Consider the following 27,940-nt stretch of genomic DNA (forward strand, 5'->3'; position numbering starts at 1 on the left):
GGTTCTTTAGAAGTTGTGTTTGTCCGAATGTGTCGAGCCTTTGACCCACAGAACAATACGGTTTATTTTGACGGGAAGTATGCTGGTCCAGATATCTTCAAATCATTAGGTAAAGTAAAAGCATCTCTTACTCTTCTGAAATAATAAGGTAGACTGGGGCAGAGTCACATAATATCCGAATCGTTTCAGTGGGGATAACCACAAGTTGGATTGCACAAGTCACATGGGCCAGTTCTGACATTCAGTGTTCCTTGTTATTCGAATGTGGGTTTGTCTGGGATTTAGCCTTGGGAGATCACACACTCCAATCTGTGGGGAGGCAGAGGCCAGCATAAAACGTGAAGCCTCTTTTCCCCACCCTCCCATTCCCTATTGTACTATAAGAAGAAATGGATGTGCCTTCACTTCTACATTTCCACAATTCCTCTCCCTGGTCCTATAACCACACCGAGACTGGCAGTGAAATGCATGGACTGCCTTTATTGTACTGTGATAACCTGGAGCCTCCTTCAACTGAGGAAGATGGGCATACCCTCCCCCACCCCAGATACATTCCCTCTCCCCCCCGCCCCCCCCCCCCCACCCCACTCCGGGTACATTCCCTTCCCCACCCTCCCCGCCCCCCCCGGGTACATACCCTCCTCCATCCTCCCCAACCCTGGACACACCCTCCACCCTCCGCTCTCCCCCTCCTCCACCCTGTTCCACTATCCCCCCCAATCTCCCACCCCGGGCACACGGGGAAAGAGATGGCAGGAGACACCTTACTCAGAGGGACATCTTATACCCTACTTCCAACCAAGGTAGGAAGAGCATATTTCCTGAACTAGGAAAAATCTTGTTCATCCACAAGTTAACCCAACTGGTTGCGACTGTGCATGGGTCTGAGTGCCATTCTCAGTTCCTTGCCTCAGACCATTGTTTCCAATGGTGCAGTCCCCCTGGAATCACTGTGTAACTTTCACCCTTCATGCTGCACCGTAAGTAAAAGATGTAAGGCCTGTCACAATGTGAAAACTCTATTAATATAAACCCAGTCCATCAGTCCCAAGGGAGCATCTCCATGTTTAAGTGCATTACGGTGTAACCTTGCAGGAGAGAGGCCACAGTGAGTGCTCGCAGAAGCCAGTGAATGCTTCTCTCTGACAGTTATGGGTTGAAGCGAAAAATGAGCATAACCAGTTTGCAAGCCGTTCCTACTGATTACAAGTTACAGCACAAAAGTTAGCGCCACAATTCAAAGCAGGCACAGAAGTTATGTAATCGTGTAAAATATTAAGCCAGGTAGCAGGTCCCATTTTAGGAGTTTTCGTGAAGTTTTTAACTAAGATTTGTGTGTGATTCTAGTTAAGAAAACCACATATGAATCTGGTTAACCAGACTGCAATCCAACTGACTGCTTGGCAAGTATATCTCAATAGTTAAAGATACAACTGAACTAGTCCAATCACTGAGTGTGGCAACCGGGCTTCTCATAACATATTCCATACACTGAGCGCTATTTGTTAGATTGATGCTCACTTTGATTTGGAGGTAAGGCGCATCAAGCCGTGTTATTGTATTGTAAATCAGTTAAAGTAATTTCTTAATCTATAAATATTGGGCCGGATCTTGCTGGAGTGGGGCATCTTGTGGCGTGCACCAAGAGTTAGACTTTTTCCTGAACCCTTCAGCTCCAAATGTATTTGCATCATAACTTGCTAGGAGTATGAGCTGATAACAGCACGGCGAGGACAACAGGGCATCTGGGACCTCAGTGAACGGTGGGACCAACAGTCTGTCTCCTTGATCAACGAGATTTAAGGATTGAGAAAGAAATGGAGGAAGGACTGAGAAGGAAATAGGGTGAATTACAGTCAAATCAGGCACAGAAAGAGAAATAAAGAGAGGGAAAGGCAGATTGGATTGAGAGGGAAAGAAAAGACAGAAAGGAAATGTAAGAAAAAAATTAAAAATGTGACCTTTTTAAAATCCCTCAGAACAATTTACTACTTGAAGGAATGAAATTGTTCCTTTTCTGGGCCAGAGGGGTTGATTGGCATTGCACTAACAATTATCACAACATTAAAAAGGTACTTACGCTGTTAAGTTCCGGCCCTAACTTTCTGTGGCGAGTTTAATGGGCAATTAACGTACAAATCCAGCAAGTTCGTAACAATAACGGGGAGGCTAAGGGCAAGATGCCGTTTGTGCGAAGCAAACAGCAGAGCGGCATAAATCAATGGCAAGTTCTGGAATTCACAACTCATGCCATATCTCTTAATCCCCTGAATTTGCTGGCTGATTTGCACATTAACACGCCGTTACTTTTCCAGCAAGATTTGGCCCATCATGAATGTAAAATGTTTCGATATACCATAGTGTGGTTTCAAGCAGGCTTCCCTTCCATTGGTCAGTCTCCAGATCTTTTAATATTGTTCTATTTATGAGTTATGAATCGTATTATTATGAATTATATGTTTGGATCATGTAGAGTTCAAGCAATTACATCGATCTACAAAAGTACCACCACACTGGTCTGTTTAGGACTAAACATGATTTGTTGAGTGCGTCCGTTTTAATTGTTCTTCCATCCCTTCTCCTGGCAGGTTGTGATGACTTGATCAACTCCATCTTTGAATTTGGTAAAAGTTTGTGTTCATTTCATCTAGTAGAGGACGAGATTGCCTTGTTTTCTGCATATGTGCTGATCTCTGCAGGTGAGCTCCTCAATAAACGAATTCACTCTCATGTAATGACTTTTCTCCATTCATTTCACTGAGCTTACTTTCCACAATCCACCCTCCTTCGCGCTCCCTTTGCCAAACGTAATACGGTAAATTTTTCCGAGGGCGGGTCGCCGATCAGAAATTCTGGTGAGGTCGACACAGCCGCCTCACTGCCCTCCCGATTACTTGGCCTTCATTTCAATTGCTGGAAAATCAGCAGCACTGCAGCTAGGGTGCATTGGCTTCTGCGCCCAATTCTCTGACAGCACAAACACTCACCTGGAACATATACCTGTATATCTTATATCTTAAAGGCAGGCACGGGACTCAGTGCCACCCTTCAACCAGCTGCTCTCGTGTTCCTGTTTCTCCATTTGATGCACATCTGAGATGGACACTTGCCAACATCTAGTTCTGATGCCCTGTACTTTGACACAGCCTTCACTGTGTTTAACAGCAACAACAACTTGCATTTATATAGCACCTTTCACATAGTAAAATGTCCCAAGGTGCCTCACAGGAGCGATTATCAAACAAAATTTGACACCGAGCCACATAAGGAGATATTGGGGCAGATGACCAAAAGCTTGGTCAAATAGCTAGGTTTGAAGGAGCGCCTTAAAGGAGGAGAGAGTAGAGGCGGAGAGGTTTTAAAATCGAGGCGTTGTCAGACCGGGAGCCAACGTTATGTAACCTGCTCCATGGCACCATGTTGGAGACAGTTCTTGGGGGTGTAACCTGCTCCATGGCACCATGTTAGAGACAGTTCTTGGGGGTGTAACCTGCTCCATGGCACCATGTTAGAGACAGTTCTTGGGGGTGTAACCTGCTCCATGGCACCATGTTAGAGACAGTTCTTGGGGGTGTAACCTGCTCCATGGCACCATGTTAGAGACAGTTCTTGGGGGTGTAACCTGCTCCATGGCACCATGTTGGAGACAGGCTCCCGTACTCAGCACACTGAAGAGAGAAGACCTCTCGTGTTGGAGGCCCTGCAGACTCGAGCCGCTCGGCCAAACAGCCACGTAGACTTTCAGTACAACATATAGTCCATCGATCAATCATTTCATCCATTTAGTAATGGAAGATTTGACTATTTTACACCACATTTTGTGTATTTAAGATAGTATCTGACTTCTATCAGAATTTATGTTTATAAATTATTGGGAGGGTAGAAGTGGGAGTGATGATCAACACTATGAGTTGGTCTGTTTCACATTTACCAATTTAATTCCTGCACAATTATTCACCCGTTTTAATATTATCCCACTTAATTAGCATAGTGGAGACATAACTAAATGGACCCAGGTATATTGGACATTGCATTCACTGCTTTTAATTTAAGCCCTTTTTCCCCATACCATGAACAATTTAAGTTTATTGTCATGACTGGAAGAGGGTGTAGAGATTTATGTTGTTGGCCAGCCCCAGTAATAAATAGCACTCGAGGATGAAATGTGCATTATAATGGTGCATTATTTGTGCCCATTCTCAAATGAAAGTCCGCAAACTGTCGGCGTCTTGGCTTTTCTCAGGAGAGATAGTACATTGACAATGAACAAGCCCAATTTAATGGCTGATCTGGGGCACAATTTGCAGTATAAATTATTTCCCGAGTCACCTAATTATTTCTTAGCGAGGTTTCAAAGGCATCAAAGTAGAACTTTCATGTGCAATTTTCAAAGGTTGTTTAATGATTTTATCCTTGATTGTGCCTTATAGCTTGTTTATAGTTGCCGGAGGAAGCAGAATCGATCTCTCATTCGCCACTATAAGAATGAATTTAGACCATTTGGAATAAACAGACCGAGCACTTTTCAGTGTGACTCGTAAACCTGTATCATGTTCGTTAGTATGTTAATAAGTGTTGTTATTTTTATTAAGTGTGGAAACGACATGAAAGGTTCTTTATACAATAAATGCCATAACAAATTCTAATGGTAGCTGTTGTTAACACATTTCATTTTCTGTGTGCGGCCCTCAACAGCTCACCAAAACTTGTTAAGTGGCCCTCCAGCCCAAGTAATTGCCCACCCCTACATTACAGCCAGTGGGGGAAATTTTAGCCCAACGCACCCGTCGAAACTGACGAGATCAGGTGGAATACTGGTTTCACATCTGGCCCGCTTTTACTCTCCATTGCAGTCTGTGGTCCGGGTATAAATCCGGCGTTCCACCTGATCCCGTGGGATTCCCAATGGGCGTCTTAGTTTAAAATTGTCCCCAGCGACTTGGTAATTGTCTGATTAGAGGTAATACTGTTGTGAGATTTCGTTAATTGAGTGGGTGCTGAGCAGAGCTCAATTACTACCCAAAAGAGGAACATTTTGGTGAACTCTGCAGCCGCACAGAGCAAGGTTACCAATCAAATAGTTGGTTTTAAGGAGCGACCTAAAGGAGGAAGAGGTAGAGAGGCATGCAACTTGAAAAATTGTTCACTGCCAAAAGAAGTGAATGAGGAATCCTCTGTCTACTGGATGCCCACCGCATGTCCATTTTAATAAGATTGTCTTGGTGATCTAGTGGTTAGAACATAAGAACATAAGAATCAGGAGCAGGAGTAGGCCAATGGGAGATTTTACTATTTTACACTACATTTTGTGTATTTAAGATAGTATCTGACTACTATCAGAATTTATGTTTATAAATTATTGGGAGGGTAGAAGTGGGAGTGATGATCAACACTATGAGTTGGCCTGTTTCACATTTACCAATTTTACACTCTGCTCTCACCGATGACTGTTAGTGTGGTATTTCACTCTCAAACTCAAAGTGAAATTTTATAATATTCTGATCACTCTTCCCCAGAGGATCCTTTACTACAAGATTACTAATTAATCCTGTCTGATTACACAATACAAGATCTAAAATAGCCTGTTCCCTGGTTGGTTCCATGACATATTGTTCCAGAAACTGTCTCGAATGCATTCCTTGTACTCGTCCGCCAGACTACCTTTGCCTATTTTTGACTTGCCTAGTATATATAAAGATTAAAGTCCCCCATGATTATTTCATTACCTTTGTTACAAGCTCCTATTATTTGTTGATTAATACTCTGTCCAACGGAATAGCTACTGTTTGGGGGCCTATAAACTACTCCCTCCAATGTTTTCTACCCCTTGTTATTCCTTATCTCCACCCATACTGATTCTACTTCCTGATCTTAGGATTTGGTGCTCTTACTACCACAGCCTAGGTTCGATTCCCACTCAGGGAACCTTACTTTCATCGTCACTGGGTCAATATCCTGGAATTCCCTAGCTAACACCATCACTATGAGGACTGCAGTGGCCCAAGGAGAAGGCTCATAACCACCTTCTCAAGGAAACTAAGGATGAGCAATATGTATTGTTGCACACGCTGTCGCATGTTCTGTCGCACGTTGTTGCACATTGTTTACTGGAAAACATCTCAGAGCTTGCAGGTACCGAAGGTTGTACATGGGCAACACCTTCACCAAAAATAGAACCGTATGAGCTAAAACTGGTGAAGGCGCGCTGGGTGTGGGCTGAGTGCTGGGTACAGAGTAGCTGGGTGCTGGGAGCAAGTTACAGGCTGGGTGCAGGGTGTGTGTTGGTTGCATGCTGGGTGCTGGGTACAGAGTAGGTGGGTGCTGGGAGCAAGTTACAGGCTGGGTGCAGGGTGTGTGTTGGTTGCAGGCTGGGTGCTGGGTACAGACTAGGTGTGCGCTGGGTGCTGGGAGCAAGTTACAGGCTGGGTGCAGGGTGTGTGTTGGTTGCAGGCTGGGTATGGGCTGGGTGCTGGGTACAGAGTAGGTGGGTGCTGGGAGCAAGTTACAGGCTGGGTGCAGGGTGTGTGTTGGTTGCAGGCTGGGTATGGGCTGGGTGCTGGGTACAGAGTAGGTGGGTGCTGGGAGCAAGTTACAGGCTGGGTGCAGGGTGTGTGTTGGTTGCAGGCTGGGTATGGGCTGGGTGCTGTGTATGGGCTGGGTATCTCCCCGAGAGACAGGGAACAGAAGGGGATATTCACTGACTGCTCTCACAAGCTCCCGCTGGGTGTCTGGATGATCTGTGGTCTTTGCAATCACTCAGTGAAGGCTGAGAATAACTGGCAAGAAGCTGTTGTGTCGATTCCTGAGTTTATTCTGTCATTGTTTCTTCTCCTAGATCGTCTGTGGCTTCAGGAGAAAATAAAAGTTGAGAAACTGCAACAGAAAATCCAACTAACACTTCAGCATATTTTGCAGAAACATCACAGAGAGGACGGCATTCTGACCAAGGTAACCGAGGAATGGTGGGAGAACAAATTGCAGGGATATGGGGAAAGAGCGGGGGGGAGGGACTAACTGGATTGCTCTTCGAAAGAGCCGCCGCAGACTCGATGGGCCGAATGGCCTTCTTCTGTACTGGATGATTCGATGATTCTATGATTCACATTCAGAGCTCTGCTCACTCAAGACCTCTGGGTCACGGCTTAAAACCTGGACACAGAGAAACATCAAGAAAGAAAGAAAGACTTGCATTTATATAGTGCTTTTCATGACCTCCAGATGTCCCAAAACGCTTTACAGCCAATTAAGTACTTTTTGAAGAGTAGTCACTGTTGTAATGTAGGAAACACAGCAGCTAATTTGCACATAGCAAGCTCCCACAAACAGCAATGTGATAATGGCCAGATAATCTGTTTTAGGGATAAATATTGGTTGAGGGATAAATATTCGCTGTGATTATTTGCACGAACACCTTTGTGACCTTCTACGCATGCGCAGTACCCCACCTGCAGTTGCAGCCTGCAAGCTTAGGGGATCCATTGGTGGCCGGGGGTGGGAAGATCAAGGATCAAAAGGGGGGGAGAGAGAGGGAGGAGATCAGAGAGAGAGAGGATCGGAGGGAGAAGATCAGAGGGGGGAGAGAGGGAGGAGATCAGAGGGGGGGAGAGAGAGAGAGGATCGGAGAGAGAGGAGATCAGATGGGGGAGAGATAGAGAGAGATCAGAGGTGGGGAGAGAGAGGATCGGAGAGAGAGGAGATCAGGGGGGAGAGAGGATCGGAGAGAGAGAAGATCAGAGGGGGGGGAGAGAGAGGATCGGAGAGAGGAGATCAGAGGGGGGGAGAGAGGATCGGAGAGAGAGATCAGAGGATTGGAAAGAGCTGGGAGATCGCAGGGGGAGAGGGCAAGGATCGGAGGGGGAGAGGGGAGATCGGAGGGGGGAGAGGGCGCGGATTGGAGGGGGAGATTGGAGGGGGGAGATGGCGAGGATTGGAGGGGGAGATCGGAGGGGGGAGAGAGGGGAGATTGGAGGGGGGAGAGAGGGGAGATTGGAGGGGGGAGAGGGCACGGATTGGAGGGGGAGGATTGGAGGGGGAGATCAGAGGGGGGAGAGAGGGGAGATCGGAGGGGGGAGAGAGGAGATCAGAAGGGGGAGAGAGAGGATCGGAAAGAGAGCGATCATCAGAGGGGGAGAGCGAGAGGATCGGAGATCACGGGGGAGAGGACAAGGATCGGAGGGGATGAGAGAGAGAGGAGATCAGAGGGGAGAGAGAGAGGATTGGAGAGAGGAGATCAGAGGGGGGAGAGAGAGAGGATCGGAGAGAGAGCTGGGAGATCGGAGGGGGAGAGGGCGCGGATCGGAGGGAGAGAGAGGGGAGATCGGAGGGGAGAGAGAGAGGATCGGAGAGAGGGAGGAGATCAGAGGGGGGAGAGAGAGCTGGGAGATCGGACGGAGGAGAGGGTGAGGATCAGCGGGAGAGAGGGGAGATCAGAGGTGGGGAGAGAGCGAGGATCAGAGGGAGAGAGAGGATTGGAAGGAGAAAGAGGAGATCTGAGAGAGAGAGAGGATCGAAGGGGGGAAGAGAGAGAGAGGATCGAAGTGGGGAAGAGAGAGGTTCGGAGGGGCAGAGGAGAGGAGCTCGGAGGGGGGAAGAGAAGGTCAGGAACTCGGCGGGGAGGGGGGAAGGGTAAAGAGCACGGAGAGCACAGTGGGGATGTGGGAAGAACGTGCTCCTGATCTAAAGGGGCAGGGGTGAGAGCAAGCACATGGGGATTCTGACTGTTAGTCGCATCACACGCCAAATGCCTTTAGCATCTACAGTATAAACTTTTCAGAAGGGAAATATCCCATAAACGGTAACTGTTGGTTCATCAAACTGGAAAATGCTTAATGAGTGGCAACAGAGAGCTGAGGATCACAAGACTAAGGGTGATTCTTAGTAGAATGACAGTAGGTTTTTATTTTGTCTGCTGGATGTCTGACTAGTACAGAAACCCATCCCCATGTGCAAGAGTCTCCAAACTAAACTACTGAGCAAGCTACAGCTGGAGAATCCCCACTGTGGTGAAACAGAGGCCACACTGATCCTCTTGTAAATGAAAAAAATGCGCATGCGCGGAATTTTGAATAGGCTGCGCAGCCCGTTAAAGGGGCCGCGTGGTCCAAAAAAGAGAGGAAACATTAAGCGGGCCTAATTAGATTGTTCTTTCAAAGAGCTGGCACAGGGACAATGGGCCAAATGGACTTTTGTGCTGTATGATTGTATGATTCTATCATTCTACAACAATGGATAGCATGGTTTTGTTGTTTGATCTGTTTAGTGTATTGTTTTAAGTTGCATTCTTGTTTGGGAAAGGATTGAGTGTGGGATGAAGAGTGGCACTATTTGATTGCATGGTTAGTGTTCAGATCTGGTGTGATTACTCGCTTGTTACAGATGGCAGTAGTCGGACATGGCATCTTACTCATGCATAAACTATGGTAGCAAACAGACCTGTCACAGTGTCATGCAGGACCTGTGAAATCAGGAGCCCCCTGAAGACCACCCCTGTTTCAGCTTTTCTGCTCTGGTCAAACACTAGGCATTTCTCCCTGGGGAGGGACCTTGAGACAACCAGGTTCAGCTGGCTATTCGCAGGCATCTCCAGACAGTTGCTCACATGCCTTGTTGCTGGATGCCTCCTCCCTGCTTTCTCAGCCAAAGAGAAAGGAAAGCGTAGAGAATAAAATCGAATAACAATAAAGAGGGTTGAGAAGGTGTTCAAGGGTGCAATAGATGGAGTGTGTGTGGCTTTTCAGAAGGCATTCGATAAGATGTCCCTCAGGAAACTTGTTCCAAAAATTCAGGCATATGGCCTTAGAGGAAATGTAAAGCAGGGATTGCAAGTTGGAAACAATGGATTAGTTGGAGCACTCTCGCCTCTGAGTCAGCAGGTTGTGGGTTCAAGTCCCACTCCAGAGACCTAAGCACAAAAATCTAGGCCAACACTCCAGTGCAGTACTGAGGGAGTGCTGCACTGTCGGAGGTGCCATCTTTCGGATGAGACATTAAACCGAGGCCTCTCAGGTGGATGTAAAAGATCGTGGCACTATTTCGAAGAAAAGCAGGGAGTTCTCCCCGGTGTCCTGGCCAATATTTATTCCTCAACCAACATCACAAAAACATTATCTGGTCATTCTCACATTGCTGTTTGTGGGAGCTTGCTGTGCACAAATTGGCTGTTGTGTTTCCTGCATTACAACAGTGACTTTTCGATTTGCTTGTTTGCTACTGTCACCAGGAGGTCGATTTAACGACAAGTTTGGTGTCCTTTGGGACGACATTAGTTGTGATGTAAGATCACGTAACAGGGTGGGCAACAAGAAGGCTGTCATCATCCATCCCACAGCAGTGACTAAAAGTGCTTCATTGGTTGTAAAGCACTTTGGGATGTCCTGAGGTCGTGAAAGGCGCTATAGAAATGCAAGTCTTTCTTTAGTGGGTGTAGCTTTAATTGCCGAAGGGTTGGAACGGTGGACACCAAGGATCTGTGCTGGCTCCACGTTTGCGTTTGATATGTAGATGATTTAGACTTGAGCAGATTGAAAATTGCTCATGACACAAAAATGTGGGGTTTGGCAAATAGCAGGGAAGACTTCAGGAAGTCATGTCGAAGTTAGCAGAATAGACAGGCAAATGGCAGATGCAATTAAATGCAGAAAAATGTGAGCTAACGCACTTTGAGAGGAATGCAAGGGTTGGAAGTGTACGCTCAACGGAAAGATGTTGAAGGAAGTGGATGAACAGAGAGACCGTGGGGTCCAAATATATAATTGCCTGAAATCGTGAGTGCAGGTACATCAAGCTGTAAAAGCGCTTTTCATATTTTGGGTTTCATAAATAAGGCAAGAGTATCAGAGAATCATAGAAATTCACAGCACAGAAGGAGGCCATTCGGCCCATCGTGTCTGTGGCGGCTGAAAAAGAGCTCTCCAGCCTAATCCCACTTTCCAGCTCTGGTCCGTAGCCCTGTAGGTTACGGCACTTCAAGTGAATATCCAAGTACTTTTTAAATATGATGAGGGTTTCTGCCTCTACCACCCTTTCAGGCAGTGAGTTCCAGACCCCCACCACCCTCTGGGTGAAAAAAGTTCTCCTCAACTCCCCTCTAAACCTCCGACCAATTACTTTAAATCTATGCCCCTGGCTGTTGACCTCACTGCTAAGGGAAATAGGTCCTTCCTATCCACTCTATCCAGGCCCCTCATAATTTTATACACCTCAATTAAATCTCCCCTCAGCCTCCTCTGCTCCAAAGACAACAACCCCAGCCTCTCCAACCTTTCCTCATAGCTAAAATTCCCCAGCCCAGGCAACATCCTTTAAGTCTCCTCTGCACCCTCTCTGGTGTAATCACATCTTTCCTGTAATGTGGAAGAATAAAGAAGTAATGATTAACTGGATAGACCACAGTTAGAATAGTGTGCAGTTTCGGGAGCCCCATTTTAGTGAAGACATTAAAACCAGAGCGTGTGTTCAGCGTAGAATAACCAGGATAATCCCAGGGATGGGAAACTCTAGCCAAGAGGAGAGACTTGAGATCCTGGGACTATTTACACTGGAGCAAAGTCAGTGAAGAGATTTAATGAAGGTTTTTAATTTATGAAGAGTTTTGACAAGATAAATTGAGAAAGGCTTTTTCATCGGATTGCTGAGTCAGAGACACAGGAACACCAATTTAAACTTTTTGTTAAGAGAATGAGATATGGGAAATTTCTCTATGTTGAGCGTGGAATGTTTTGCCACAGGGAGTGCTTGCTATCCCTGCTTTACATTTCCTCTAAGGCCATCTTTTAAAGGAAAATATGGGTAGAGAGTGAGGCAGTGGGATTAGCTTTGCATTGCCCGAGCAAAGAGCTAGCACAGACATGATGTGCTGAATGGCCTCACACTGTTTGTAAACTTCTATGGTTCTGCAGTTCTATTATTCTGTGGCTCTGTAGAATGGAGGAAATGAGGGTGCTCCTTGTGGCTGATATACTTCGGGCAGCTATTTATTATAGTACAGTATAGTAGACTTAGTTTGACAGCTTTCCTCAGGTTTCATTTGCTAATCATAAGTTTTTGGCAGGAATGACCATTGACTGTCACTCGGACACAGTGCCGTTGACTGTCACTCGGACACAGTGCCGTTGACTGTCGCTCGGACACAGTGCCGTTGACTGTCGCTCGGACACAGTGCCATTTGACTGTCGCTCGGACACAGTGCCGTTGACTGTCGCTCGGACACAGTGCCGTTGACTGTCGGTCGGACACAGTGCCGTTGACTGTCGCTCGGGCACAGTGCCGTTGACTGTCGCTCGGACACAGTGCCGTTGACTGTCGCTCGGACACAGTGCCGTTGACTGTCGCTCGGACACAGTGCCGTTGACTGTCGCTCGGACACAGTGCCGTTGACTGTCGCTCGGACACAGTGCCATTTGACTGTCGCTCGGACACAGTGCCGTTGACTGTCGCTCGGACACAGTGCCGTTGACTGTCGCTCGGACACAGTGCCATTGACTGTCGCTCGGACACAGTGCCATTGACTGTCGCTCGGACACAGTGCCATTGACTGTCGCTCGGACACAGTGCCATTGACTGTCGCTCAGACACAGTGCCATTGACTGTCGCTCGGACACAGTGCCGTTGACTGTCGCTCGGACACAGTGCCATTGACTGTCGCTCGGACACAGTGCCATTGACTGTCGCTCAGACACAGTGCCATTGACTGTCGCTCAGACACAGTGCCATTGACTGTCGCTCAGACACAGTGCCGTTGACTGTCAGTTACACATGGTGCCTTTGACTGTCGCTGCAGGTTTGCTACTTCACAATGACAGATACTATTTGAAAGTTTGATTAAATCAGTGGGGCATCAATTCTCACTGGTGGAAGGGCATCTCAACATTTACTCTGCTTTGTTTTGCTTCTCTGGTTAGAAGAACAGTGGAACCGTGCCGTTGAACATGAACAAGTTGCCATTACTCACCAGGGATTGACATAACCTTACAATTTTCGAGGAAAGCCCATCTCCCTGTCGAGGACACTTGTGCCTGTCAGCCTGTGCCATTATTGTAAATGATTAGCCTGCTATTAGCTTCCCACTGCTGGAGGCAGCCATTGATTTCCCTTCACACTGCTCCGTTAGGCAGTTCATCACTCATGCCGGTAAACAGGATGGATTTCAGCAAGCAGGCTTGACAGAAGTAACGGCCTGCTGCTGTCAGCTGCTTTGTTTGAGTAGAGAGTTATGTTTGGGATTGAGAGCCTGGGATAAGCTCTCCTTGGCTCATTGTGTGCAGGGAGACATTTCCTCGATTCGCTATTTCTGGCAAAAGCAAACAAAATGTTTGAAATCTTCTGAGACACAGTCAGAATATCTCGCCCGGTAATCAGCAGACAGGTCATTGCGTGTGAAATCCTGAAATCTGGGGGTGTGCATCACCTTTAATCAGAAAGGTGACAGTGACTGGTGTTTGCTGCCCAGCTCTCTCCTAAACTGTAGGTTAATATACGGCTATTCTCTACTGTCATTAGACTAGGATCCAGGAGCCTAATTCATGCCTATAATTAGAAACCAGAGTATTTCCAATAAACGTTGGCGTGCAGTTAGCCCTTATTTTAACTAGGGCTGAGTGTGGGGCCTCCTTTAAATAGAGCAGGCCCGAGAGCCGCCCGAGCCCAGTGTCAATGACGTGAGGTGGGCGGGGGGAGGGGGACTCGGGTGAGCACAGCAGGAGCTGGCAGCCGGGGACCTGCGGGAAAGGCCACAGCATAAGTGAGGAGAATTCTTGCTCCTCCTGTCCCAAAGGAAACCTTAAAGAGCAAGACTGACTAACGTCTAAGGCCCTCTTTCGGGCCTGCTGATCCTGGGGCAGCGGTTTCCATGGCGAGGCTGGGCCCAAGTACCCAGCTCGCTGCTGCCAGTAAAAATGTAATCAGGGTCCGAATGACAGGCCCCGCCCGTTGGATCTCAGTGAGGCCATCGCATGCCTGGGGCGATGGTTTCACACGCGGCCGGTATAATAACCTCCGCAGGCCCATCCCCCTGGGGGTTAAAATCAGAGCCTTCGTTTTCAGATTGAAACACATCTTGGCCTCATCCTGACGCATTAAATGGAATCATTGCCATCTAGAGTGACAACATGGAACTGCATAGTGCCAGCTCCTTCTCCCCAGCTTGTGAGAGAAATAAAACAGAATTAAGAGCAGTTTGTAGAAACATAGAAGATAGGAGCAGGAGTCGGCCATTCGGCCCCTCGAGCCTGCACCGCCATTCAATGAGATCATGGCTGATCATCCAAATTCAGTACCCAGTCCCTGCTGTAGGAGGCCATTCACCCCTTCGAGCCTATCCCACCAATCCGTGCTGACTATCCTTGATTAATCCGTGTCTTTCTAAATGAAGATTTATCCTGTCCTTTGGAATTCTTTCCAATAAATTACTCAGTCTATCCTTTTCTCCCTCTTTAAACGAGGGGTACCACATTAGCAGTCCTCCAGCACCACACCTGAAGCCAGAGAGGATTGGAAAACGATGGTCAGAGCCTCTGCTATTTCCTCTTTTGCTTCGCTTAACAGACGCCAAGTATTCATTAAGAACCCTACCGACGTCTCCCGCCTCCACTCACACATTACCCTCATGATCTCTAATAGGCCCTACCCTTTCTTTAGTTATCCTCTTACTCTTAATATATTTGTAAAACATCTTTGGGTTTTCCTTGATTTTACTTGCCAAGAATTTTTCATGCTCTCTCTTTGCTTTCCTAATATCCTTTTTAATTGCACCCCTGCACTTTCTGTACTCCTCTAAAGATTCTGGAGTATTTAGCCCTCGGTATCTGTCATACGCCTCCCTTTTTTTCCTTTATCCTACCCTGTATGTCCCCTAGACATCCAGGGGGCTCTAGATTTGTTAGTCCCACCTTTTTTCTTTAAGGGCACATATTTGGTCTGAACCCTCCGGATCTCCTCCTTGAATGCCTCCCACTGCTCTGCCACTGATTTACCTTCAAGTAGCTGTTTCCAGTCCACTATGGCTAAATCCCCTCTGAGCTTAGCAAAATTTGCTTTTCCCCAATTTAGAAGTTTTATTCCTGGTCTGTCATTATCCTTTTCCATAATTACCTTAAATCTAACTGAATTATGTTCACTAACACCAAAATGCTCCCCCACTGATACACCTTCTACCTGCCCAGCTTCATTCCCTGAAACTAACTCCAAAACCGCCCCCTCCCTTCTTGGGCTTGCTATGTACTGGCTAAAAAAGTTCTCCTGGATGCATTTTAGGAATTCCACACCCTCTATACCCTTCATACTAATTTTATCCCAGTTAATATTGGGGGAGTTGAAATCCCCTACTATTTTTGGCGCATCGTCTCTGTGCCATAAATAATCTCTGTACCCTCTCTAGAGCAATCACATCTTTCCTGTAATGTGACCACAACTGTACACAGTACTCGAGCTGCGGCCTAATTAGGGTTTGATGCAGTTTCTAGCATAACCTTGCTCTTGTATTCCATATTCCTCGGCTAATAAAGGAAAGTATCTAGTATGCCATCTTAAGCGCCATTTTCTGGAGAGAGAGAGAGAGAGAGCGTGGTGCAGAAAGATGTACAAGTTACATTGGGCGATTGGGGGGAGCAAGTGATGGAGTTAAACAGACACATTGGGGGCAGGCAGCCTGTCCTGAGGGGCCTCAGTCACTCCCCTCTGAAGGAAGCTCTACTCCAAGGATTCCACCTCCCAAAACACACTCTCTGCATCGTCACACTGCAGCTTGTGGGCCCATTGGGTGTGTGGTGATGCAGTGAGTTAGATACTGGCTAGTCATCTCTCAGAACTGGGTTCAAATCCAGGCCACACTGCTGGGATGAAAGTCTGTAAGAGACAAATGTAAAATGGTGTGGAGATTATCAATCGACTAATTGTCACTAGAGTTTGCAATCTCGGAAATGGCTGGAGTGGAAGGAAGACGGAAAAATGTCCTATGAGTTCTGAGGATCCCCAGAGTAGAGGGAGTGTTTCATTCTCCAAGATCTCTGTGCTCTTCCAATTCTGGCCTCTTGCACATCCCCAATTTCCATCGCTCCATTGGGAGCCATGCCTTCAGCTGCTGAGGCCCTAAGCTCTGGAATTCCTTCCTTGAAATCTACCTGGAGTGGGACTGAGAAGCCAGAATTCTACCCACCGAGTCCCAGCCAGGATTTTTGCTGCTAATCACTTTCCAGTGACCCCTTGCTTGAAAGTGCATAAGCGGACGTCTGGTGAGGTCGGAATCAGAATCAGCTGTGATGGCTCCTATGTGGAAATAGTCGGGCGAGTACAACGGCTATTTAGGCAAGGTACTGGAACGATGTCTTAGCTCATAGATCATCGTGTGAAACAACACAGCTTCTCTCCTTCTGCCTCTACAGTAACTAGCTGATGGCTTTGTGTGTAGTTAAAAAGAAAGTGGGAGTGTGGGAGGTGAGCATGTGCTGGGCTCCCAGTCTCAGCCACAGAGCAGTATGGGGGTGTCAGGGACAACCTCCGGGAAGCAGGTCTTCACGTTAGCCAGGAGCAATGGGGTTCTGGAATTCACTGCCTGAAAGGGTGGTAGAGGCAGAAACCCTCATCGCTTTTAAAAAGTACTTGGATACGCACTTGAAGTACCGTAACCTAGAGGGCTACGGACCAAGAGCTGGAAAGTGGGATTAGGCTGGAGAGCTCTTTGTCGGCCAGCACAGACACGCTGGAGCAAGTGACCACCTCCTGTGCCATAAATGTCTATGATTCTATGCTTCTATGATACACCTGCACAATGCAAAGAAAAGATCAACGGATGCCAGTTTAGTGACTTCATAGGAGATTGAAGGGCAACTAATAGCCTGTTCCACAGTGACTTACAATCGGATTTGTAAATGGCAGTAAAAATGGATTTTTCATGAAGCTGATTCCAGCAGAGATTTAATAGAGGTGTTCAAAATTATGAGGGGTTTTGATAGAGTAAATAAGGAGAAACTGTTTCCACTGGCAGGAGGGTCAGTAACCAGATTTAAGATAATAGGCCAAAATGCCAGAGGGGAGATGAGGATTTTTTTTACGCAGCGAGTTGTTACGATTTGGAATGCACTGCCTAAAGGGCGGTGGAAGCAGATTCAGTAGTAACTTTCAAAAGAGAATTAGATATTATACTTTAAAAGGAAACATTTGCAGGGCTATTGGGAAAGAGAAGGGAGTGGGACTAATTGGAGAGCTCTTTGATAGAGCTGCACATGCACGATGGACAGAATGGCCTCCTGTGCTGTAATTCCAAAGATGTTATAAAAGGGACCTTGCCCATCTCTCTCGCTGGCACTGCCAAGTTCTCACTGAGTGATGGGCATAGCATCAATCTTTGGAGGAGGCTCAATGCCTATCATTCTGTTGACGGTTTTTGTTTGTACATTGCCAGACATGGAAATGTTTTCTAATTGTTTTCCCCTTCTCTTTCCAGCTCTTGTCTAAAGTGTCTACATTACGAGCACTGTGTAATCGACACACTGAGAAGCTGTCTTCCTTCAAAGCAATACACCCGGACATTGTGCGGGTCCATTTCCCCCCGTTGTACAAGGAGCTGTTCAGCTCCGAGTTTGAGCAGATGATGCCAACAGACGGCTAAACATTGCCACCAGAGAACGTCGGAACCCTGGAAGTACCGGCAGCCAATAATCGAAGCGACTTTACGTCCTTCGGTTGCTACACTGCAGTGGCTGCACATAGACCAGGAGATCAAAGAGGCGGCACATTTCTGGGGCGGGTTGTTTAGGGGATTGGCGGGGTGGGGGGGGGGGGAAGGGATTAATATTAGTTTCTTAGTGAAAGTTGAACTTGTTTTTCTCATGCATTTAGTTTGTGTAGAGCACAGCGTACAGTGACATTATAATGCAGAGAAGCTAATTTAGAGCAAATCTTTTACAGGGTATATAGAGTAAATACAGTGAATATAACATTTATTATCAGTATATCATTTTATCCTGGATGTGCTGTGAGATGATATATGAATCTACATTTTAAGCACCTTTTTTTCCCAATTTGTACATGATATGTTGGTATTTATTAGTTCTGTTAATAGAACCTGCACAAGAAATACAAGTTTAACGGTTGAGTATATGGAGGGGATGTTGGGAGTTTTGGATGCTGCTCTTTAGGTTGATATATGTGTATTGTAGGAATGCCCACACACTTAGTTTGGTTTACAAACTCACTGCAATTTTCATAGTCTGTGTGGCTGGTTAATGTGTCAATGATTCAGATCAAGAATAGGACGGTGAAAGATGATGGAATCAAATGATTTATAAAATACAAAGCCTTGTCTGGACCACTTTAGAGAGAGTTCTATTTTTATAACCCGCGTATGAATATTAGGAAGCACTTAAAATATTCCTGCAATAAGAGATGTGATTTGTGTAAGACAATGTTTTTTTTTGTAAGGCAAGTCAATAATAGAAAGAAGTGTTATTTTCTAAAAGCTTGGTATTATTTTCTTGTGAGAATATGTCTGGTTCTGTCTAGTGAAATCTTCTCATCTAATGTGCCACAGTGTAAGTGTGTTTCCGGTAATGAGGAAAAAAAAACTTTTAACCTTGAAATGGAGGTTTCCTTGTGAAACAACATTCCAAAAAAAGGGCGAAGATGTAGAAATGTCTAAAGCAGATGTTTGTGTGTGTGTGTATGTGTGTGTGAGTAGTGAGCCTGTGTCACTGTTGCTTTTTGCACATTTACTTCATTCCTCAGTAGTGCAATATGTACAAAGGGCACTCGCTGGTGTACACTTAACCCCTCAGGGAAGAAAAACATATATTTGTACAGTCTTGTTCTGCGAAGGGCTGTTGACTGGATCACTTGTGTGTCTGTGTGTGAGGCAGTCAGTCTGGCTATGATCCTGGAGTTAATCCGGCTCCTGGAGTCAGTCCGTATCCTGGAGTCAGACCGGCTCCTGGAGTCAGTCCGGCTCCTGGATTCAGTCCGGCTCCTGGATTCAGTCCGGATCCTGGAGTTAATCCGGCTCCTGGATTCAGTCCGGCTCCTGGATTTAGTCCGGTTCCTGGATTCAGTCCGGCTCCTGGAGTCAGACCGGCTCCTGGAGTCAGACCGGCTCCTGGATTCAGTCCGGCTCCTGGATTCAGTCCGGCTCCTGGATTTAGTCCGGCTCCTGGAGTCAGTCCGGCTCCTGGAGTCACTCCGGCTCCTGGAGTCACTCCGGCTCCTGGAGTCAGTCAGTCCGGCTCCTGGAGTCACTCCGGCTCCTGGATTCAGTCCGGCTCCTGGATTTAGTCCGGCTCCTGGAGTCAGTCCGGCTCCTGGATTTAGTCCGGTTCCTGGATTCAGTCCGGCTCCTGGAGTCAGTCAGTCCGGCTCCTGGAGTCAGTCAGTCCGGCTCCTGGATTCAGTCCGGCTCCTGGAGTCAGTCTGGCTCCTGGATTCAGTCCGGCTCCTGGATTCAGTCCGGTTCCTGGATTCAGTCCGGCTCCTGGAGTCAGTCAGTCCGGCTCCTGGAGTCAGTCAGTCCGGCTCCTGGAGTCAGTCCGTCCGGCTCCTGGAGTCAGTCCGTATCCTGGATTTAGTCCGGCTCCTGGAGTCAGTCCGGCTCCTGGATTCAGTCCGGCTCCTGGATTCAGTCCGGCTCCTGGATTCAGTCCGGCTCCTGGATTCAGTCCGGCTCCTGGAGTCAGTCCGGCTCCTGGAGTCAGTCCGGCTCCTGGAGTCAGTCCGGCTCCTGGATTCAGTCCGGCTCCTGGAGTCAGTCCGGCTCCTGGAGTCAGTCCGGCTCCTGGTGTCAGTCCTGCTCCTGGAGTCAGTCCGGCTCCTGGGGTCAGTCCGGCTCCTGGAGTCGTTCTAGATCCTGAAGTCAGTCCGAATCCTGGGTTCAATCCTGATCCTGGAGTCAGTCCGGATCCTGGTTCAATCCGAATCCTGGAGTCGCTCTAGATCCTGGAGTCAGTCTGAATCCTGGAGTCACTCTAGATCCTGGAGTCAGTCCAAATCCCGGGTCCAATCCGAGTCCCGGAGTCGCGCCGGATCCCGGAGTCGCGCCGGATCCCAGAGTCGCGCCGGATCCCGGAGTCGCTCCGGTTCATGGAGTCCGTCTGCATCCTGGAGTTGGGGTCAGTCTGGATCCTGGAGTGGCTCTGGATCCTGGAGTGGCTCTGCATCCTGGGATCGGTCTGGATCCTGGAGTCACTCTCGATCCTGGAGTCGGTCTGGATCCTGGAGTCACTCTTGATCCTGGGGTCGTTCTGGATACTGAGGTCGGTCTGGATCCTGGGGTCGGCCTGGATCCTGGGGTCGGCCTGGATCTTGCAGTCAGGCCACTGTTTGTTTGGAGGATGAGTTGTTGGTTGTGAGACGCGCTTGGCAATTGCTGTTACTGTGAAAGACAATCCAGAATTCTGACTAAATTATAAGAATCCTAGGAAGAAAATCCTGGCGGTCAGATGGAGGGTTTAAAATTTTAGCTCAGGGATAATGTAAGATTATAATGAGGGTGTGGAATGGTCAGTATTTCTTGTAACTGTAAACACAGCAATGACACGCAGGCCCTAAGAAGTTGCAAACTGATTTTCCAAAAATATTGCTTATAGTTATTATTTAAGGTGTTTGGAAGCCTCGGAAGTTATACGCAGACAGTTGAGGTTTTGCTTTAATTGAGGGACAGCTGTTAGTGGAGACTTCTATGGAATACTATCAGACTCCATCACAACATTCAAGACTCTGCTCTTTAACTAATTCTACCTATGCTGCTGCCCAGAGGCTGTGGCCTGCACTGATGCATGTCAAAGGAGAGCACACGTCGGCCCCCATCACGTTCACCAGCACAGTGCCAGCTCAAACAGCACGCTGGTATTTTCTACCTCCCCGTGCCCAGGATTTCAGGGCCACTATGGAAGGGGCATTTCCAAATTGGGATGAAGAACAGATTGTGCATCAGAAAGGAGGAGAGGGAAGGGCCAACTTACTGGTGTTGGAGCAGCCATTTGCATTCTGGACGCATATTAAATGTTTCCCATTCCCAGTACAGGAGAGCCGGATGCCTGAGAGCAAAGTAATACATGACAAGTAGACAACAGCCCTGTAGGAGAGGAGTCCAGTCACCACCTTCAATATCTGTTCCCTGTTCCATTCATGAGCAAACCTTCCCTCTCTGGTGTGAGAAGGTGTAGGTCACACTGGTTTAAACCTGCTTATCGACAAATGCAGCACTCGGTGTAGGGAAGACATAGATAAACAGGCTGTGATTCCCCATGGATTTGCCCGTGGAGTTATGTCTGTCCATTGCACCGCTCAATTAGGGTCGCCAACTGTGATTGGGCATCTTCCTGGAGCTTTCATCCCATGACATCCTACTCCAATTGCCTCGCTCCCACACTCGCACCATTGGTCGCCCGACCATTCCATCTTCAGGGTGCCCCGCCCCCCCCCACACTCCTGCCATTGGTCGCCCGACCCGTCCATCCTCAGGGTGCCCCCCCCCCATTCCTGCCATTGGTCGCCCGACCCGTCCATCCTCGGTGACCCCCCCCCATTCCTACCATTGGTCGCCCGACCCATCCATCCGCAGTGACCCGCCCCCCCCCCCCCACTCCTGCCATTGGTCGCCCGACCCGTCCATCCTCGGTGACCCGCCCCCCACCCCCCCACTCCTGCCATTGGTCGCCCGACCCGTCCATCCTCAGTGACCCGCCCCCCCCCCACTCCTGCCATTGGTCGCCCGACCCGTCCATCCTCGGTGACCCGCCCCCCCCCACACTCCTGCCATTGGTCGCCCGACCCGTCCATCCTCAGTGACCCCCCCCCCCCCACTCCTGCCATTGGTCGCCCGACCCGTCCATCCTCGGTGACCCGCCCCCCCCCCCCCCACTCCTGCCATTAGTCGCCCGAGCCTTCCATCCTCAGTGACCCGCCCCCCACCCCCCACACTCCTGCCATTGGTCGCCCGACCCGTCCATCCTCAGTGACCCGCCCCCCACCCCCCCACTCCTGCCATTGGTCGCCCGACCCGTCCATCCTTGGTGACCCCCCCCCATTCCTACCATTGGTCGCCCGACCCGTCCATCCTCGGTGACCCGCCCCCCCCCCCCCCACTCCTGCCATTGGTCGCCCGACCCGTCCATCCTCGGTGACCCGCCCCCCCCCCCCACTCCTGCCATTGGTCGCCCGACCCGTCCATCCTCAGTGACCCGCCCCCCCCCCCCCCCACTCCTGCCATTGGTCGCCCGACCCGTCCATCCTCGGTGACCCGCCCCCCCCCCCCCACTCCTGCCATTGGTCGCCCGACCCGTCCATCCTCAGTGACCCGCCCCCCCCACACTCCTGCCATTGGTCGCCCGACCCGTCCATCCTCAGTGACCCGCCCCCCCCCCCCCACTCCTGCCATTGGTCGCCCGACCCGTCCATCCTCAGTGACCCGCCCCACCCCCCACTCCTGCCATTGGTCGCCCGACCCGTCCATCCTCGGTGACCCGCCCCCCCCCACTCCTGCCATTGGTCGCCCGACCCATCCATCCGCAGTGACCCGCCCCCCCCCCACTCCTGCCATTGGTCGCCCGACCCGTCCATCCTCGGTGACCCGCCCCCCCCCCACTCCTGCCATTGGTCGCCCGACCCGTCCATCCTCAGTGACCCGCCCCCCCCCACACTCCTGCCATTGGTCGCCCGACCCGTCCATCCTCAGTGACCCGCCCCCCCCCCACACTCCTGCCATTGGTCGCCCGACCCGTCCATCCTCAGGGTGACCCCCCCCCCACTCCTGCCATTGGTCGCCCGACCCGTCCATCCTCAGTGACCCGCCCCCCCCCCCACACTCCTGCCATTGGTCGCCCGACCCGTCCATCCTCAGGGTGACCCCCCCCCCCCCCACTCCTGCCATTGGTCGCCCGACCCGTCCATCCTCAGTGACCCGCCCCCCCCCCCCCCACTCCTGCCATTGGTCGCCCGACCCGTCCATCCTCAGTGACCCGCCCCCCCCCCCACTCCTGCCATTGGTCGCCCGACCCGTCCATCCTCAGTGACCCGCCCCCCCCCCCCACTCCTGCCATTAGTCGCCCGACCCGTCCATCCTCAGTGACCCGCCCCCCCCCCCCCCACTCCTGCCATTAGTCGCCCGACCCGTCCATCCTCAGGGTGCCCCCCCCCCCCCACACTCCTGCCATTGGTCGCCCAACCCGTCCATCCTCAGGGTGACCCCCCCCCACACCAATTGAAAAGTGAATAAGCTCCTGGTTACAAGATTGGTTGATTCTTAACGGTCAGTCAAACAGCCTTTTGTCCCATCTCCAATATTTTTATAACTAATAAACAGAAGTGCTCAAAGAAAATGTAAAAAAACACCGCCATTTCTTTTTAATGGCCCAATGATTGTTCTCCCAGGTTGCTTTCCGCAGTGTCCAGGAGATTAACTTTTAAATCCTGAAGGCTCCAGGACAGTGGGATAAGGAACAGCAGAAAAATACTGCAAATAAACAGACAGAAAGTGAGCAGGAAAATGGACAAACTTCACAAATTACACATTGCACTCGGCCCATTCCTGTGTGTGGGAGTTCAGTACTGAGTGATTGCTTTATTTTACAAACTGAGGCAGGGCTACATTTTATGAATGTGTAGTTGAGACCTGTGTGTTCAATAATTAGCAGATTCTCAAAGTGCCAACTCAAACTCATTTCCTGCCCATGTCATCGGGTCCCAGCTCCACTGCCTCATCATTCCACTCAGCTGCATGGCCTTCATAGAGAACCCTCATCCAGTGCTCATTTTATTAGTGAATTAAGCATGCAGAAATCATCATTCACTGCTGACGGAAAGGTTCAGAATGAAGGATGATGTTGTGTCCTGTGCAGTACAAGCACAGGCGAGTGTCCGTACACTCTGCACCTCCCCTCACCGTGCATTAAGTCTGACGTACCGCCCCACACCGTGCATTAACCCCGACGTACCGCCCCACACCGTGCATTAACCCCGACGTACCGCCCCACACCGTGCATTAACCCTGACTGTACCGCCCCACACCGTGCATTAACCCCGACTGTACCGCCCCACACCGTGCATTAACCCCGACGTACCGCCCCACACCGTGCATTAACCCTGACTGTACCGCCCCACACCGTGCATTAACCCTGACTGTACCGCCCCACACCGTGCATTAACCCTGACGTACCGCCCCACACCGTGCATTAACCCTGACTGTACCGCCCCACACCGTGCATTAACCCTGACGTACCGCCCCACACCGTGCATTAACCCTGACTGTACCGCCCCACACCGTGCATTAACCCCGACGTACCGCCCCACACCGTGCATTAACCCCGACGTACCGCCCCACACCATGCATTAACCCTGACTGTACCGCCCCACACCGTGCATTAAGTCTGACGTACCGCCCCACACCGTGCATTAACCCTGACTGTACCGCCCCACACCGTGCATTAACCCTGACGTACCGCCCCACACCGTGCATTAACCCTGACTGTACCGCCCCACACCGTGCATTAACCCTGACGTACCGCCCCACACCGTGCATTAACCCTGACTGTACCGCCCCACACCGTGCATTAAGTCTGACGTACCGCCCCACACCGTACATTAAACCTGACTGTACCGCCCCACACCGTGCATTAAGTCTGACTGTACCGCCCCACACCGTACATTAACCCCGACGTACCGCCCCACACCGTGCATTAACCCCGACGTACCGCCCCACACCGTGCATTAACCCCGACGTACCGCCCCACACCGTGCATTAACCCCGACGTACCGCCCCACACCGTGCATTAACCCTGACTGTACCGCCCCACACCGTGCATTAACCCCGACGTACCGCCCCACACCGTGCATTAACCCCGACTGTACCGCCCCACACCGTACATTAACCCTGACTGTACCGCCCCACACCGTGCATTAACCCTGACGTACCGCCCCACACCGTGCATTAACCCTGACTGTACCGCCCCACACCGTGCATTAACCCCGACGTACCGCCCCACACCGTGCATTAACCCTGACTGTACCGCCCCACACAGTGCATTAACCCAGACTGTACTGCCCCACACCGTGCATTAACCCAGACTGTACCGCCCCTCACCGTGCATTAACCCCGACTGTACTGCCCCACACCGTGCATTAACCCAGACTGTACCGCCCCACACCGTGCATTAACCCCGACTGTACCGCCCCTCACCGTGCATTAACCCCGACTGTACCGCCCCTCTCCGTGCAGTAACCCCGACGTACCGCCCCACACACAGTGCATTAACCCGGACTGTACCGCCCCTCTCCGTGCATTAACCCCGACGTACCACCCCACACACAGTGCATTAACCCGGACTGTACCGCCCCACACCGTGCATTAACCCCGACTGTACCGCCCCACACCGTGCATTAACCCCGACGTACCGCCCCACACACAGTGCATTAACCCGGACTGTACCGCCCCACACCGTGCATTAACCCCGACTGTACCGCCCCACACCGTGCATTAACCCCGACTGTACCGCCCCACACACACTGCATTAACCCCAACTGTACCGCCCCACACCGTGCATTAACCCCGACTGTACTGCCCCACACAGTGCATTAACCCCGACTGTTCCACCCCTCATCGTGCATTAACCCCGACTGTACCGCCCCCACACCGTGCATTAACCCTGACTGTACCGCCCCTCACCGTGCATTAACCCCGGCTGTTCCACCCCTCATCGTGCATTAACCCCGACTGTACCGCCCCCACACCGTGCATTAACCCTGACTGTGCTGCCCCTCACCGTGCATTAACCCCGACTGTACCGCCCCTCACCGTGCATTAACCCCGACTGTACCGCCCCGCACCGTGCATTAACCCCGACTGTACTGCCCCACACCGTGCATTAACCCCGACTGTACCGCCCCTCTCCGTGCATTAACCCGGACTGTACCGCCCCACACCGTGCATTAACCCCGACTGTACCGCCCCACACCGTGCATTAACCCCGACTGTACCGCCCCTCACCGTGCATTAACCCCGACTGTACCGCCCCACACCGTGCATTAACCCCGACTGTACCGCCCAACACCGTGCATTAACCCCGACTGTACCGCCCCTCACCGTGCATTAACCCCAAGTGTACCGTCCCACATATGGTGCAATAACCCTGAATGCATCTGCCGCTCACCATGCATTAACCTCAACTGTACGACTCCTCACCGTGCATTAACCCTGACTGCACCACAGTAACAAATACCAAACAAAAACAAAATGTTGCAAATACGCAGTAGGTCATTTAGTAACTACATAGGATTACATCGGATATACGGTGCAGGAAAAGGCCATTTGGCCCAACCAGTCCATGCTGGCGTTTATGTTCCACTTGAGCCTCCTCCCGTCTTCTCCATCTAACTCTATCATCGTAACCCTCTATTCCCTTCTCCCTCATGTGCTTGTCCAGCCTCCCCTTAAATGTATCGATACTATTCGCTTCAACCACTCCCTGTGGTAGCGAGTTCCACATTCTAACCGCTCTCTGGGTAAAGAAGTTTCTTCTGAATTCCCTATTGGATTTCTTGGTGACTATCTTATATTGATGGCCTCTAGTTATGCTCTTCTCCACAAGTGGAAACACTCTCTCTGTATCCACTCTATCAAAACCTTTCATCATTTTAAAGACCTCTATTAGGTCACCCCTCAGCCTTCTCTTTTCAAGAGAAAAGAGACCCAGCCTGTTCATCCTTCCCTGAAGAAAACCTCAAGTCTCTTCGCCGGGAGCAAGCGGAAGCCAAGCGCAAGGAGCGCACGTCAACCCAAGCACCCCACCCACCCGCCCCTTCAACCACCGTCTGCCCCACCTGTGACAGAGACTGTAGGTCCCGCATTGGACTAATCAGCCACCTGCGAGCTCATTTTTAATGTGGAAGCAAGTCATCCTCAGTTCCGAGGGACTGCCTAAGAAGAAGAAGACCCTCGCATTTCTGGTATCATCCTTGTAAATCTTCTCTGTACTCTCTCCAGTGTCTCTGTATCCTTGTTACAATACAATCAGAATTGTACGCAGTACTCCAAGTGTGGTCTATCCAAGGTTCGACACAAGTTTAGCATAACTTCACTACTTTTCCATTCTATCCCTCTAGAAATTTACCCTAGTGTTTGGTTTGCTTTTTTTTAATGGCCTTGTTAACCTGTGACGCTACTTTCAGTGATTTGTGTATTTGTACTCCGAGATCCCTTTGCTCCTCTACCCCATTTAGACTCGCATCCTCCAAGTAATAAGTGACCTCCCTATTCTTCCTACCAAAACGTAATACCTCACATTTATCTGTGTTGAAATTCATTTGCCAATTATATGCCCATTCTACAAGTTTATTAATGTCTTCCTGTAATTTGTTGCAGTCCTCCTCAGTGTTCACTATTCACTCCCAATTTGGTGTCATCTGCAAATTTAGAAATTGTGTTTTTGATTCCAAATTCTAAATCATTAATATAAATTGTGAACAACAGTGGTCCCAGCACTGATCCTTGTGGAACACCACTTCCCACCTCTGCCACTCTGAATAGCTACCCTTTACTCCTACTCTCTGCTTTCTGTCTTGAAGCCAGCTCGTTATCCATTCTGCTATTTGTCCCCTGACTCCGCATTCTCCAACCTTATACATTAGTCTATTATATGGCACCTTATTGATGGCCTTTTGAAAATCTAGATAAATTACATCTACTGCATTACCCTTGTCTACTCTCTCTGTTACCTCTTCAAAAAATTCAATGAGGTTGGTCAAGCAAGAATTTCTCTTTTGAAATCCATGCTGACTATTCATTATTATATTTTTGGTTTCTAGATGTTCTGCTTTCTCCTTTAGTAGAGATTCCATTATTTTTCCTGCCACCGATGTTAAATATAGGTATTACGTTAGCTATCTGCTAGTCTGCCAGTCTTCTGGCACGATACCTTTTTCTAATGAATTATTAAATATGTGTAGTGATGCCTCTGCTATCTCTTTC

At 49.6% G+C, this 27,940-nt stretch overlaps 1 protein-coding gene across 3 annotated transcripts in view; it reads left to right on the forward strand.

The window, feature by feature from the left end:
- The window catches only part of LOC147097268 (nuclear receptor ROR-alpha A), a 148,018-nt gene extending 130,273 nt beyond the window's left edge, over positions 1–17,745 (forward strand). For all 3 annotated transcript variants that reach the window (XM_085972082.1, XM_085972083.1, XM_085972084.1), the window contains 4 exons: positions 2–109; positions 2,589–2,699; positions 6,836–6,948; positions 17,438–17,745. In XM_085972082.1, the coding sequence (XP_085828208.1) occupies positions 2–109; positions 2,589–2,699; positions 6,836–6,948; positions 17,438–17,602 (497 nt within the window). In that variant the 3' untranslated portion in view covers positions 17,603–17,745. The remainder of the gene's footprint in view (position 1; positions 110–2,588; positions 2,700–6,835; positions 6,949–17,437) is intronic.
- The last annotated feature ends 10,195 nt before the right edge of the window (positions 17,746–27,940 follow it).

This window comes from Somniosus microcephalus, chromosome 32 (genome assembly GCF_052327205.1).
Source record: "Somniosus microcephalus isolate GS21.2 chromosome 32, FLI_Smic_1.0, whole genome shotgun sequence".
Lineage (NCBI taxonomy): Eukaryota > Metazoa > Chordata > Chondrichthyes > Squaliformes > Somniosidae > Somniosus > Somniosus microcephalus.